This window comes from Schistocerca americana, chromosome 2 (assembly GCF_021461395.2).
Source record: "Schistocerca americana isolate TAMUIC-IGC-003095 chromosome 2, iqSchAmer2.1, whole genome shotgun sequence".
NCBI classification, from domain to species: Eukaryota; Metazoa; Arthropoda; class Insecta; order Orthoptera; family Acrididae; genus Schistocerca; species Schistocerca americana.
This window is the reverse complement of record NC_060120.1, coordinates 409,935,854-409,952,062: the sequence shown is the minus strand read 5'-3', so window position 1 is coordinate 409,952,062 and position 16,209 is coordinate 409,935,854. Positions and strand designations below refer to the sequence as shown.

The 16,209-nt window shown below is 42.3% G+C and overlaps 1 protein-coding gene across 1 annotated transcript in view; it reads left to right on the top strand.

Moving 5' to 3' along the window:
- The window catches only part of LOC124594057 (sodium-dependent nutrient amino acid transporter 1-like), an 85,484-nt gene that overhangs the window by 58,032 nt on the left and 11,243 nt on the right, over positions 1-16,209 (top strand). Inside the window, exons 7-11 of the mRNA XM_047132406.1 lie at positions 787-890; positions 970-1,159; positions 14,802-14,978; positions 15,089-15,188; positions 15,270-15,446. Coding sequence (XP_046988362.1) covers positions 787-890; positions 970-1,159; positions 14,802-14,978; positions 15,089-15,188; positions 15,270-15,446 — 748 coding nt within the window. The remainder of the gene's footprint in view (positions 1-786; positions 891-969; positions 1,160-14,801; positions 14,979-15,088; positions 15,189-15,269; positions 15,447-16,209) is intronic.

The window sequence follows — 16,209 nt, the reverse complement described above, 5'->3', positions numbered from 1 at the left end:
GCCCGAGGCAGGATTCGAACCTGCGACAGTAGCGGTCGCGCGGTTCCAGACTGTAGCACCAAGAACCGCTAGGCCATCCAGGCCGGAAAACGTCTTAATTGCTCACAGATTCACTGTGGAATTCTGCCAGTATACGGACCAAAAGCAATTAGTGACATGGTGCCAACAATTTGACCAAGGCCGCACATTGGTAATACATTCCAGACCTTGCAGCCCATAATTTCCTTCTTTTCATCAAACTGAAAGACTATCTGGGAGGAAATATATATTCCAACGATAAGGACGTTTACACAGTGGTTCTCGAATCGCTTCGTGACCAAGGAGCGGATTTCTATAGTCTAGGTTCCAGTTGTCACCCCATTTCACTTGCGCACTGTAGTGAACTTGTTATCCGAACTGCAGCAGAATTGCATCTGCAGGAACCCCGGAGCATATACTCTCCTCTAACAGTGTGCCACCCTTGTTACGCAAAGTTCGGACCATTGTTTTATTTTTTACATACTTTGTGTCAATGAAGAAAAATAGAGTCATTTATGACTCTGATGTGTAGTGCAGCATTAAATAAAAATTACTTGGCCTACTATGACAACGTGCAACTTACCTTTCAAGTCTTTTCGCACCAGCATAGACAATCTTTCTAAGCACTTGCGAAGTAGAGTGATATATTTCTCTTTGTTGTACTCTCCACTCCGAAAGAAGCTTACAGCATAGCGTGTTAATATACCAATAAAAGTTAAGGAAAAGTCCGAATATTATGTTGTCACTATTGTAATACCGTAATTCTAGGTTTGGTACGCTGCTGTGACGCAGTGCTTTTTCTCGCTTTCCATGTCATTCGGTACACTGGTGATGCTAGCGTCATACAACAACTTCAAGCATAATATATACAGGTAAAAACAATATCGTACAGGTCACACTTATTTATTGTACACTAGCATTAAGCTATTAATAATAGAAAACTTTTTTCAGGGATGCTATGATAGTGACGCTGCTGGATACGTTCACCAGCCTACTGGCTGGTTTCACTATCTTCTCCATCCTAGGAAATCTTGCATATGAAATGGGTGTGGACGACATTTCTGGAGTTGTAAGAAGCGGAACTGGTTTAGCATTCATTTCATATCCTGATGCAATAGCTAAATTTGATGCAGTTCCTCAGGTAATATGGATCATAAAATATAATAATTTAGTAATACTTCTTTATAAAAACACTTACAAAGGAGTTTAATGTTGAGTGCAGTGATGATACTGTTATAAGTTTGCCAAGTAAAATAGACGATTACTGAAGCGATATATCTCATAAGATAGAAAGATGTACAGTTATCTCGTTGGTCTCAAAATAATTTGCATGTCGAAACTAATTTAGTTACGAACAGACGTTAATCTAGACATGAAGTTCACTTCAATGACTTGCAGAAGAAATACTGGCGCGTTGCGTCCTACCGCCCACTTACCTAATGCCGAAAGTTTAAGACCAGGTCCTTGGTAAATCTTGTCTTCTTTAAATTAATGATCGTTGCCGGAAAATTGTGAAAAATAAAATAAATTAAATTTTAAGATGCCGGCATGTTATTTGATCCACTCATTTGAAGTCGGTTCTTGCGTTACTTTGCAGTGTGTACCATTTTATTGAAAACAAAATTTCATCAAAGACCCATTATCTTTTTGGGATCAATATATTTTACTTCGTCTTTTTACTTTTTATCGTCAAACTTCTATTGCTTTTATTTATTTATTCATTCGGTCTGTCATCTTGAGTACTTATTTACACACAATGTGTTTTAAAAGAATACATTGTACAAAGCAGTCTTTGCAAATCAGTTTTGTGGTTCCTTGAACAGCTTCATACATTATATAGTTTTCTTTCCTGGTGGATAATTATTGTAACTTAACTTCTTATTTTAACTTTAGCTATGAAAATATCACACTTCACGTTATCAATGATAAATATATAGTGACTGCTTCTTTATCAAGTCAGGCCTTGCTCTTAGGAGACATTTTCTTAAAAGGCTGTTAACTTGTGAGGTAATATATGAACTATTAAACGATTAATTTAACTGGTTTGATATGTGACAGTTCTTTTTACAACTTTCCATAATTTTATGGGTTGTTGAGAAAATATTCCAGTCTTGAATGAAACTTTACCAGTGTTAATGAAGTTTAATCGCTTGGCGTTATCCCTTCGCTTCTGTTTTATGTTTATCCTACATCTTGACCTTTCTCTCGCAGTTAAAGATTGTGCATGATTGTTAGAAGTGATTTGCCTCTTCTGTTTCATCTATATTTCTAAGCCTCAATGTTGTTCCACAAAATCGGAGCCCAGAATCTTTACCATTGATTTTTTGTGTTTATTCGTGTGCTACATTCCGGAGTGCAGTCGTGTATAGAAATTTAAAATGCGGGAATTCTTTTCTAAGATGGTATGATTGTTACCAAGGTTATTCCGCAATTTCCAGTTGCGCATTTGGCTTCTGTGTTTCGTTTAACCGAATCTGGATCCATTTTCAGTCTCTTTCTACACTGCTGTGGAGAAAATAAGGACGAAATTATCTTCCACATGATGTATCACTGCCAAGTAACATAGATTGACGAAACGTGGACCATACATACAAAGAAATGGTGCAATATAGTACAGAAAGGAACTGAATCAAATACGTAATGAGACGAACAGAAATGATACTTTATTCAAAGATTATAATTTACATGGAAGTCCCTGCGATTTATGATGGTCCACTGGAAAGTACAAAAGGCGGAACATGATTCTTAATTGAATGTGTGATCACCACGGCAATACATGCTCTGCTTCGTGCTCCCGTGCTGGCCACAAGGTTGGTAAGGAGCTGTTGTGATAAGGCATTCCACGCCATTCCACGGCGGTTGATAACTGCTGGATGGTCGTTGGTGCACATGCACATGCTGATAAACACATACCACACGTTCCTAATTCGATTTAAGTCGGGGAACGGGCAGGCCAGTCTGTTCGATCAACATACTTTCGTCTCAACAGCTCCTCCACCTGCGCAGTTCGATTCGATGCAATAGAGCATTTCCATCTGTTGTTGTTGTTGTGGTCTTCAGTCCTGAGACTGGTTTGATGCAGCTCTCCATGCCACTCTATCCTGTGCAAGCTTTTTCATCTCCCAGTACCTACTGCAACCTACATCCTTTTGAATCTGCTTAGTGTATTCATCTCTTGGTCTCCCTCTACGATTTTTACCCTCCACGCTGCCCTCCAATACTAAATTGGTGATCCCTTGATGCCTCAGAACATGTCCTACCAACCGATCCCTTCTTCTGGTCAAGTTGTGCCACAAACTTCTCTTCTCCCCAATCCTATTCAATACTTCCTCATTAGTTATGTGATCTACCCATCTAATCTTCAGCATTGTTCTGTAGCACCACATTTCGAAAGCTTCTATTCTCTTCTTGTCCAAACTATTTATCGTCCATGTTTCACTTCCATACATGGCTGCACTCCATACGAATACTTTCAGAAATGACTTCCTGACACTTAAATCAATACTGGATGTTAACAAATTTCTCTTCTTCAGAAATGCTTTCCTTGCCATTGCCAGCCTACATTTTATATCCTCTCTACTTCGACCATCATCAGTTATTTTGCTCCCCAAATAGCAAAACTCCTTTACTACTGCAAGTGCCTCATTTCCTAATCTAATTCCCTCAGCATCACCCGACTTAATTAGACTACATTCCATTATCCTCGTTTTGCTTTTGTTGATGTTCATCTTATATCCTCCTTTCAAGACACTGTCCATTCCATTCAACTGCTCTTCCAAGTCCTTTGCTGTCTCTGACAGAATTACAATGTCATCGGCGAACCTAAAAAGTTTTTATTTCTTCTCCATGAATTTTAATACCTACCCCGAATTTTTCTTTTGTTTCCTTTACTGCTTGCTCAATATACAGATTGAACAACATCGGGGAGAGGCTACAACCCTGTCTTACTCCCTTCCCAACCACTGCTTCCCTTTCATGTCCCTCGACTCTATTAAAATGAAGTCAGGATCGAATACACCACTGGAACGACGCATATGGGGAAGGAGTGCAGGGACACAGAACTGTTGACGATGAATGTACTGTGTTCAGGAGGTCAGCGCGCCCATGCAACATTACGCCTCTCCACACCATAATACCTGGACCACCAAAACGGACGTGTTTGACATTCTGCCTGTGTTAGTTATGTGTTCCAACCTCTCGACATATGAGGCAACATAATGTACTCAAGAACATTGTTCAACATTATTGCTTTGATGGTCTAGGTGTTATGACGAAGGAAGGTTTAACGATGCATGGGCGTACCGACTGCCAACCTGGTCCCTAGCATGAAAGCATTCTGCAAAGCATGCACTGCCGTCTGTGGTGATCACATACCCGATTAAGGACCATCTCCCACCTTTTGTACTGTCCAGGACACCGTCATAAATCGCGGTCTATTCAGTGTAAATAATCATCTTTGAACACCAGTGTCATTTCTATGCGTCTTATTGCATTTTTTCAGTTAACTTCTGTACTGTACTATAGCAGATATTACTACATATGGTCCCAGTTTCATCGAACCATGTTACTTGGCAGTGACATATCATGTGAAAGCTACTTTCGTCGTTAAGTCTTGCACACCATTGTGAGTGCAACATGGCCGTGACCGCAGCTGCACAAAATTTTGTAGACGTTTACTTCGTGGAAATTAGCAGTTTAATTACTGTCATCGGCTTGTTCGTAGTTATCATCTAGCATTTATCCAGAAGTTTCCGAGTCCGGGTCATCACCGTTTATATGTGTGATGACAAAGCTTCTGCAGTAGTCTGAAGTGACAAAAGTCACGGGTACTTCCTAATACCGTATAGGACCTCCTTTCGCAAGACACAGTGCTGCAGTTCGACCTGACACGGGCTCAACAAGTAGTTTAAAGTCCCCTGCAGAAATACTGAGCCACGCTGCCTCTATACCCATCAATAACGGCGAATATGTTGCCGGTGCAAGGTGTACTGCACGAACTTACGTCTCTATTATGTGCCACTCATGTTCGCTGGGATTCATGCTGGGAGGTCTAGGTAGCCAAATCATTTGCTCGAATTGTCCAGAGTGTTCTTCAAACCAATCGCGAGCAATTGCGCTCCGGTGAAACGCAATCGTTTTTCGGGAACATGAAGGCCATGACTGGCTGCAAATGGTCTCCAAGTTAACAAACATGACCATTTATAGTCAATGGGCGGTTCAATTGGACCAGAGGACCCAGTACATACCACTTAACCACAACCCACATCTTTATGGTGAAACCTCCAGCATGCTCACTGCCTTGCTGACAACTTGGGTCCATGACTTCGCGACGTTTGCGAACACCTTCTAACATACAGGCCTCCCCACCAAGAGGAGTATGCTGTGTGACATCATTTCCGGCAGGCCGCTTGAGGGCGAACAGAATCTGCTACAGTGCTGGATTTAATGGCCGTACAAGCAAAGCAACTGAAACCACCGATTGAAAGCACTGTTCATTTCATTTAATATATGAAGGTAGTGAAGGGAGACGAAAATTTAATAGTCATGGGTGACTGGAATTCGTCAGTAGGAAAAGGGAGAGAAGGAAACATAGTAGGTGAATATGGATTGGGGGGAAGAAATGAAAGAGGAAGCCGCCTTGTAGATTTTTGCACAGAGCATAACTTAATCATAGCTAACACTTGGTTCAAGAATCATAAAAGAAGGTTGCATACCTGGAAGAATCCTGGAGATACTAAAAGGTATCAGATAGATTATATAATGGTAAGACAGAGATTTAGGAACCAGGTCTTAAATTGTAAGACATTTCCAGGGGCAGATGTGGATTCTGACCACAATCTATTGGTTATAAACTGCAGATTGAAACTGAAGAAACTGCAACAAGGTGGGAATCTAAGGAGATGGGACCTGGATAAACTGAAAGAACCAGAGGTTGTAGAGAGTTTCAGGGAGAGCATAAGGGAACAATTGACAGGAATGGGGGAAAGAAATACAGTAGAAGAAGAATGGGTAGCTCTGAGAGATGAAGTAGTGAAGGCAGCAGACGATCAAGTAGGTAAAAAGGCGAGGGCTAATAGAAATCCTTGGGTAACAGAAGAAATATTGAATTTAGTTGATGAAAGGAGAAAATACACTCCTGGAAATTGAAATAAGAACACCGTGAATTCATTGTCCCAGGAAGGGGAAACTTTATTGACACATTCCTGGGGTCAGATACATCACATGATCACACTGACAGAACCACAGGCACATAGACACAGGCAACAGAGCATGCACAATGTCGGCACTAATACAGTGTATATCCACCTTTCGCAGCAACGCAGGCTGCTATTCTCCCATGGAGACGATCGTAGAGAGGCTGGATGTAGTCCTGTGGAACGGCTTGCCATGCCATTTCCACCTGGCGCCTCAGTTGGACCAGCGTTCGTGCTGGACGTGCAGACCGCGTGAGACGAAGCTTCATCCAGTCCCAAACATGCTCAATGGGGGACAGATCCGGAGATCTTGCTGGCCAGGGTAGTTGACTTACACCTTCTAGAGCACGTTGGGTGGCACGTGATACATGCGGACGTGCATTGTCCTGTTGGAACAGCAAGTTCCCTTGCCGGTCTAGGAATGGTAGAACGATGGGTTAGATGACGGTTTGGATGTATCGTGCACTATTCAGTGTCCCCTCGACGATCACCAGTGGTGTACGGCCAGTGTAGGAGATCGCTCCCCACACCATGATGCCGGGTGTTGGCCCTGTGTGCCTCGGTCGTATGCAGTCCTGATTGTGGCGCTCACCTGCACGGCGCCAAACACGCATACTACCATCATTGGCACCAAGGCAGAAGCGACTCTCATCGCTGAAGACGACACGTCTCCATTCGTCCCTCCATTCACGCCTGTCGCGACACCACTGGAGGCGGGCTGCACGATGTTGGGGCGTGAGCGGAAGACGGCCTAACGGTGTGCGAGACCGTAGCCCAGCTTCATGGAGACGGTTGCGAATGGTCCTCGCCGATACCCCAGGAGCAACAGTGTCCCTAATTTGCTGGGAAGTGGCGGTGCGGTCCCCTACGGCACTGCGTAGGATCTTACGGTCTTGGCGTGCATCCGTGCGTCGCTGCGGTCCGGTTCCAGGTCGACGGGCACGTGCACCTTCCGCCGACCACTGGCGACAACATCGATGTACTGTGGAGACCTCACGCCCCACGTGTTGAGCAATTCGGCGGTACGTCCACCCGGCCTCCCGCATGCCCACTATACGCCCTCGCTCAAAGTCCGTCAACTGCACATACGGTTCACGTCCACGCTGTCGCGGCATGCTACCAGTGTTAAAGACTGCGATGGAGCTCCGTATGCAACGGCAAACTGGCTGACACTGACGGCGGCGGTGCACAAATGCTGCGCAGCTAGTGCCATTCGACGGCCAACACCGCGGTTCCTGGTGTGTCCGCTGTGCCGTGCGTGTGATCATTGCTTGTACAGCCCTCTCCCAGTGTCCGGAGCAAGTATGGTGGGTCTGACACACCGGTGTCAATGTGTTCTTTTTTCCATTTCCAGGAGTGTATAAAAATGCAGTAAATGAAGCAGGCAAAAAGGAATACAAACGTCTCAAAAATGAGATCGACAGGAAGTGCAAAATGGCTAAGCAGGGATGACTAGAGGACAAATGTAAGGATGTAGAGGCTTGTCTCACTAGGGGTAAGATAGATACCGTCTACAGGAAAATTAAAGAGACCTTTGTAGAGAAGAGAACCACTTGTATGAATATAAAGAGCTCAGATGGCAACCCAGTTCTAAGCAAAGAAGGGAAGGCAGAAAGGTGGAAGGAGTATATAGAGGGTTTGTACAAGGGCGATGTACTTGTGGACAATATTATGGAAATGGAAGAGGATGTAGATGAAGACGAAATGGGAGATAAGATACTGCGTGAAGAGTTTGACGGAGCACTGAAATACCTGAATCAAAACAAGGCCCCGGGAGTAGACAACATTCCATTAGAACTACTGATGGCCTTGGGAGAGCCAGTCATGACAAAACTCTACCATCTGGTGAGCAAGATGTATGAGACAGGCGAAATACCCTCAGACTTAAAGAAGAATATAATAATTCCAATCCCAAAGAAAGCAGGTGTTGACAGATGTGAAAATTACCGAACTATCAGTTTAATACGTCACAGCTGCAAAATACTAACGCGAATTCTTTACAGACGAATGGAAAAACTGGTAGAAGCGGACCTCGGGGAAGATCAGTTTGGATTCCGTAGAAATGTTGGAACACGTGAGGCAATACTAACCTTACGGCTTTTCTTAGAAGAAAGATTAAGAAAAGGCAAACCTACGTTTCTAGCATTTGTAGACTTAGAGAAAGCTTTTGACAATGTTAACTGGAATACTCTCTTTCAAATTCTGAAGGTGGCAGGTATAAAATACAGGGAACGAAAGGGTATTTACAATTTGTACAGAAATCAGATGGCAGTTATAAGAGTCGAGGGGCATGAAACGGAAGCAGTGGTTGGGAAAGGAGTGAGACAGGGTTGTAGCCTCTCCCCGATGTTATTCAATCTGTATATTGAGCAAGCAGTAAAAGAAACAAAAGAAAAATTCGGAGTAGGTATTAAAATTCATGGAGAAGAAGTAAAAACTTTGAGGTTCGCCGATGTCATTGTAATTCTGTCAGAGACAGCAAAGGACTTGGAAGAGCAGTTGAACGGAATGGACAGTGTCTTGAAAGGAGGGTATAAGATGAACATCAACAAAAGCAAAACGAGGATAATGGAATGTAGTCGAATTAAGTCGGGTGATGCTGAGGGAATTAGACTGGGAAATGAGACACTTAAAGTAGTAAAGGAGTTTTGCTATTTGGGGAGCAAAATGACTGATGATGGTCGAAGTAGAGAGGATATAAAATGTAGACTGGCAATGGCAAGGAAAGCGTTTCTGAAGAAGAGAAATTTGTTAACATCGAGTATAGATCTAAGTGTCAGGAAGTCATTTCTGAAAGTATTTGTATGGAGTGTAGCAATGTATGGAAGTGAAACATGGACGATAACTAGTTTGGACAAGAAGAGAATAGAAGCTTTCGAAATGTGGTGCTACAGAAGAATGCTGAAGATAAGGTGGGTAGATCACATAACTAATGAGGAGGTATTGAATAGGACTGGGGAGAAGAGAAGTTTGTGGCACAACTTGACTAGAAGAAGGGATCGGTTGGTAGGACATGTTTTGAGGCATCAAGGGATCACAAATTTAGCATTGGAGGGCAGCGTGGAGGGTAAAAATCGTAGAGGGAGACCAAGAGATGAATACACTGAGCAGATTCAGAAGGATGTAGGTTGCAGTAGGTACTGGGAGATGAAGAAGCTTGCACAGGATAGAGTAGCATGGAGAGCTGCATCAAACCAGTTTCAAGACTGAAGACCGCAACAACAACATGAAGCACTGCAACAAAAAGAAGCGGCGTTTACAAAGAAATATCCGGTGAAAAATCTGCACTCTGTAGTAATGTAGTTAATTTCTGTAGATTTATCTGTATAAGCAATTCGGAATTAAGTATATATGTTGACCAACCTACCCAGTAAACAAAACTTTGGTTACCGTTTACGTTGATTTCAAAACATACTGTTTGATCATGAAACTTGATTTACAGAAATACATCAGTTTTTAATTCTGTTGTTTCGATGTAACCATTTGAAATGGCGTTTCATGAGTGGTATGTAATAAGGTCAAATATGTGTCATTGGATAACCCAAACGTATGATCAGGACAATGTTTCCATATATCCAGGCATGATAAAAATCTGTCTACATATCTGATATTTTCATCACTTGTGCTGGAGAGTGGTTTCTAATGTGAATGCTCGAAACGAATATTTCTATCATCTGAGATAACTTTTAAAATGTTCCACCATGTATAAATCAATTTAATTACTTTAGCAGTGCTCTCAACGCTTTCAATAAGATGATATTCCCCCAAGGCTAACAAACATTGGCCAGTCATCTCATTGAAAACATTAAGCACAAGTTTGACTTTTTGTCACAGCAGATTGCTTGGATAAAGAGACTTTAAATTAAGTTTGTTGGAAAATTTTATTGCCTGATTACATTCTGCGTCATGTACCTCTTTAACTGCAGAGAGCCATAAGCAGCAGCATACTTTCTGAAACTGTTTAAAACTTGAGGTATTTTATTGTTTTATCAGGATCATTTTTGTTGATCCAATTATTTCTGACGCATTTTAATGTGTGAACAAAATCTAAAATACAAAAAAGTGCTAAAGGTGCTTAAGTAGCATCTCAAGGTTGTTTGTAAACAATTGACAGTTGAGGGGGGGGGGGGGGCAAAGAATGACATTGCCCGTCTGTTAATAGAATCTTTATCCTAACAACACAGACTACCTCAAAACCTGTTGCATCTAGCCCAGAAACTATTTTCTTAGTTAGAGCGAAGAGTTCTTCACCATTTATGTTTCTCATTGGAAGGATGTTAACTACATCTTTCTACGAAGAAAGCAAACTTTGTGTCATAAAAATCTGAGCACTAGTTGCCACACTTTTCGAACTGAATGCAGCACCCTAGATTGCGCCTCCCGTGAAGTCTAAATAAGGCTTCAAGTGAATTTTATCGACCATTAGTGAAACAACATGAATTCACAAAGAAACTGAACATCTGTTTTGTGTGCAACAGAAAATTGTCACCTAGCTGCTCAGCTGCTGGGTTTATTTGAAAATGTGAACAAATCTTATACAGTGTATTAGTATGGGTTAGCACAATATAGTGTTTACTTCTTATGAACTTGTAAGCATATGGTGATATTGAAAATAAAATACTACAAAATATAATACAATCTGACGAGTATTGTAGTGGTTCTTTTGGACAACTATTAAATTCACTTGCTCACATAAAAATTAATTAAGCTGCTTTCAGTCTCATCAAAAGAATTTGCCTTATTTTTCAAATAATTGGTTATGAATAGAAAGTGGTTCTTTCTGGTGAAGTTTTCCAAGTTATCAACAACGTCAGTTAAGTGATTCAATTTGTTAATAGTAATAGGAATATCCTTGTACCAAGATTTGTGATTATATTTTTACCAATATACAACTGCATAATCCGATCAGCATACACTAGAACAGAACACAAAAGTGTAGGAATATCTGTTGTTTCTATTAGAATAAAACTAACGCCCCTTCCTGATCTTATAATATGCCAATATTTTGGCAGCTTGATCCCCTCTAAGCTCTTAAGGAGCCATTAAAGACCACAAAACATCTTTCCTATTCATACTGGGAATGAATTGCTACACTGGCTGCAATAGTTGTTTCTAAGTTTCTGTGCTCCAGACACTCCCGTCTCTCATCTACATTTTCCATTAGACAAGAAGCTGACGAAAGGTACTTCGGACAGTTAGGCAGAATCCATGATATGGCTCCCAGTTTAAGGCGAGGTTTCGGAAGAGGCACAGAACATTTCTTCCCTGTGGAATTGTCGAAATAATCAGTATGTCTCCGAATGTAGAGGTGCTCGCAGACTTTGGAATAACGAGAGCAATTTCTATTAGCTACATATGATAACGTACAAGGGAAATGATGCCAATAAGTACTAACGGAAACTTCTACATCTACATCTACATCTACATGACTACTCTGCAATTCACATGTAAGTGCTTGGCAGAGGGTTCATCGAACCACAATCATACTATCTCTCTACCATTCCACTTCCGAAGAGCGCGCGGGAAAAACGAACACCTAAACCTTTCTGTTCGAGCTCTGATTTCTCTTATTTTATTTTGATGATCATTCCTACCTATGTAGGTTGGGCTCAACAAAATATTTTCGCATTCGGAAGAGAAAGTTGGTGACTGAAATTTCGTAAATAGATCTCGCCGCACCGAAAAACGTCTTTGCTTTAATGACTTCCATCCCAACTCGCGTATCATATCTGCCACACTCTCTCCCCTATTACGTGATAATACAAAACGAGCTGCCCTTTTTTGCACCCTTTTGATGTCCTCCGTCAATCCCACCTGGTAAGGATCCCACACCGCGCAGCAATATTCTAACAGAGGACGAACGAGTGTTCCGCCAATGAAACGCAACCTTTGGCTCGCCTTCCCCACAATATTATCTATGTGGTCTTTCCAACTGAAGTTGTTCGTAATTTTAACACCCAGGTACTTAGTTGAATTGACAGCCTTGAGAATTGTACTATTTATCGAGTAATCGAATTCCAACGGATTTCTTTTGGAACTCATGTGGATCACCTCACACTTTTCGTTATTTAGCGTCAACTGCCACCTGCCACACCATACAACAAATTTTTCTAAATCGCTTTGCAACTGATACTGGTCTTCGGATGACCTTACTAGACGGTAAATTACAGCATCATCTGCGAACAACCTATGAGAACTGCTCAAATTGTCACCCAGGTCATTTATATAGATCAGGAACAGCAGAGGTCCCAGGACGCTTCCCTGGGGAACACCTGATATCACTTCAGCTTTACTCAATGATTTGCCGTATATTACTACGAACTACGACCTTCCTGACAGGAAATCACGAATTCAGTCGCACAACTGAGACAATACCCCATAGGCCTGCAGCTTGATTAGAAGTCGCTTGTGAGGAACGGTGTCAAAAGCTTTCCGGAAATCTAGAAATACGGAATCAACTTGAGATCCCCTGTCGATAGCGGCCATTACTGTGTGCAAATAAAGAGCTAGCTGCGTTGCACAAGAACGATGTTTTCTGAAACCATGCTGATTACGTATCAATAGATCGTTCCCTTCGAGGTGATTCATAATGTTTGAATACAGTATATGCTCTAAAACCCTACTGCAAACCGACGTCAATGATATAGGTCTGTAGTTAGATGGATTACTCCTACTACCCTTCTTAAACACTGGTGCGACCTGCGCAATTTTCCAATCTGTAGGTACAGATCTATCGGTGGGCGAGCGGTTGTATATGATTGCTAAGTAGGGAGCTATTGTATCAGCGTAATCCGAAAGGGACCTAATCGGTATACAATCTGGACCTGAAGACTTGACAGTATCAAGCGATTTGAGTTGCTTCGCAGCCCCTAAGGTATCTACTTCTAAGAAACTCATACTAGCAGCTGTTCGTGTTTCAAATTCTGGAATATTCCATTCGTCTTCCCCGGTGAAGGAATTTCGGAAAACTGCGTTCAGTAACTCCGCTTTAGCGGCACAGTCGTCGGTAACAGTACCATCGGCACTGCGCAGCGAAGGTATTGACTGCGTCTTGCCCCTTGTGTACTTTACATACGACCAGAATTTCTTCGGATTTTCTACCAAATTTCGAGACAATGTTTCGTTGTGGAACCTATTAAAGGCATCTCGCATTGTAGTCCGTGCCAATTCCGCGCGTCTGTAAATTTTAGCCAATCTTCGGGATTTCGCGTTCTTCTGAACTTCGCATGCTTTTTCCGTTGCCTCTGCAACAGCGTTCGGACCTGTTTTGTGTACCATGGGGATTAGTGTCGGTTGCCTTCAGAACAAATCGATTAAAACTGACTCAGTATTTTATGTTATAATGCTAAAAATATTTCTGAGTAAATAAATTACAGTTTGCCACTGACTCGATGCTGTATACAATGTACTTGCTCTGCTATAGAAAGATATCAGGTCAGCCGAAATCACGTTGTTACTGAACAACTGAACATCATGCTAACTTAAACGCAATGAAAAAATTTCTCATGCTCTCTATATTAAAGCACCCGCACCCTGAGACAATCTAACTGAACTGTAAAGATGTTGAACTTACCTTCGAATTCCGTGTAACCTGAAAATTTTCACTGTGTAATGTAGATATCCATTTCTGCTGGAGGTCTGTTTTGCGCTATAGCTTACAGGAAGGGCACAATTCCTTTGTAAATGATAGAGTTCGGCGCAACTTCTTTCCAAATGACACACATATTGATAGCTGAGACCTAAGTCGTGTGATTTTGTTATGCTTTCACGAAAGAAGTTCACGCTTTTGCGCTGTTGCTGGTTTACAATGACAGTCTAGCGGCGATTAAGTCACAGTAACGCCGTAAGGCCTGAGTATCAAAAGGTGTTGGGTGTGCATCACACTCTGACCCTATCCATTCAGCTCTTACCAACTGAAATCGGAATTCATGTGACCCGTCCAAAGTTTTCCAGTCGTCTAGGATCCAACCAGTATGGTCACGAGCTGACGAGAGGCGCTGCAGGCGATGTCGTGCCGGTAGCAAAGGCACTCGCGTCGGTCGTCTGCTGCCATCGCCAATTAACGCTAGATTTCGCCGCACTGTCTTAACGGATACATTCGTCGTACGCAGTGTTGCTTGTCTTTTAGCGCTGACAACTCTGCGCAAACGCCGCTGTTCCCAGTCGTTAATACAAGGGCTTGAGTCACTGCGTTGCCCGTGGTGAGAGGCAATGTCTGAAATTTGGTATTCTCGGCACATTCTTGACACTGCAGCTCTCGGAATATTGAATTCCCTAACCATTTAAAAAATGGACTGTCCCATGAGTCTAGATCCAACTACCTTTCCGCGTTCGAGGTCTGTTAATTTCCGCCATGTGGCCATAATCACATTGGAAATCTTTTCACGTGAACCACCTGAGTACAAATGATAGCTCCGCCATTGCACTGTCCTTTTATGCCTTGTGTACGTGATACTGCAGCAGTCTGTGTGTAGACATAACGCTGGCCCATGACTTTTGTCACGTCAGTATATGTTATCTTTTAGCAAGAAATCTCAAGCTTTTGTATAAACTTCGCCATTTGTTAACTAAATGTTATTTTCTTTTCAGCTGTTTGCTGTTCTGTTCTTTTTTATGTTGTTTGTGCTGGGAATTGGATCTGTCGCATCAATGGCGAACTGCATTATCACAATTATCTGTGATCAGGTCCCGTCCCTAAAGTACTGGGCAGTTGCCATCACATTAGCAGTTGTCGGCTTCTTGATTGGATTGGTTTATATCACACCCGTGAGTAGAACTACAAAATAAAAGGTGAACGAATGTGCTCGCTTTAAAGAATGAAGTTTCGAAACAGGTTGCCTGTAAAATATTAACTTTGTCATTTTTAATATTGCCAGGGTGGACAATGGATTCTAAATCTGGTTGACCATTACGGAGTGACGTTAGTGGTGTACGTTCTCGCAACGATGGAACTAGTTGCCATTTGTTGGATTTATGGTAAATATGTGACGACTCAAGAAGCTGAGTAAAACATTCAGCAAGAGTCGACAGAGCACTAATATACTTGTACGATTTCAGGAGTTGACAGAATTTGTCAGGACATCTATTTTATGCTTGGAAGGAAGACCGGGATTTATTGGAGGCTTTGTTGGGGATTCATTACTCCAATCTTCCTGATGGTTGTGCTAATATATTCCTTAGTCACAAACACGTTAACTACCTATGGAGGCAAACTGTATCCTGATAGTGCTTATGGTAAGTGAGTTACTTTTGACAAATATCCTTACATGAATGAAAAAAATGTGGATTTCCTACGAACTAAGAAGCTTTCTATTAGTTCAAATAAATGTTAATATAAGGCCGAAACGGTTTTATTCTGTAGAACGGAAATGACACTACGAAAGAGTTGTTGAGCATTGATCATCAGTATTAATTAGAAAAATGCTACAGAAAGAGGAATTTTACGACCTACACCGGCTAGGTAACTGTATGCGGGGGACAAACAAAACAACGTAGTATGAATTAACCAATTACACTGAGCTGGGTGAGAGCATTTATCGATATCTGCCGTACCAGCGTAATGTCTTTGATCCATTGCCTGGCAACTGCGGTTCGGGCGTCCTGCGTTGGGGCAGCGACGAAGTGCCTTGCGAAAGTAAAGGCTCGTGCTTGAGCTTCGGGTAAGCAAGTTGGTTGAGAAACGACTGCAGTAATGCGACTTGTGGATGACATTTGGGTGGTGGCTCCATATAATGGCCAAGGTTCTGGCTTCGGCAGCTGTATCCGCTTGGAATATCGACACAGTCCATTGTATCAGACCGTGGTAGCGAGGCGGACGTGTTGACCGTTAACGGTGCAGCCCCGCTGCTGCAAGTGTTTGCTTCGTGCTTGTGCAGCGGCGAGTTGCGGGTTGCAGTCCGAGCCCTTGAATAAGCTGTCTTACCTGGTGGACAGGGGGGTTGTGACGGGTTTAATTTCATCCGAGAACAACATCGGAACTGCGGTGAGCATCTGCTTT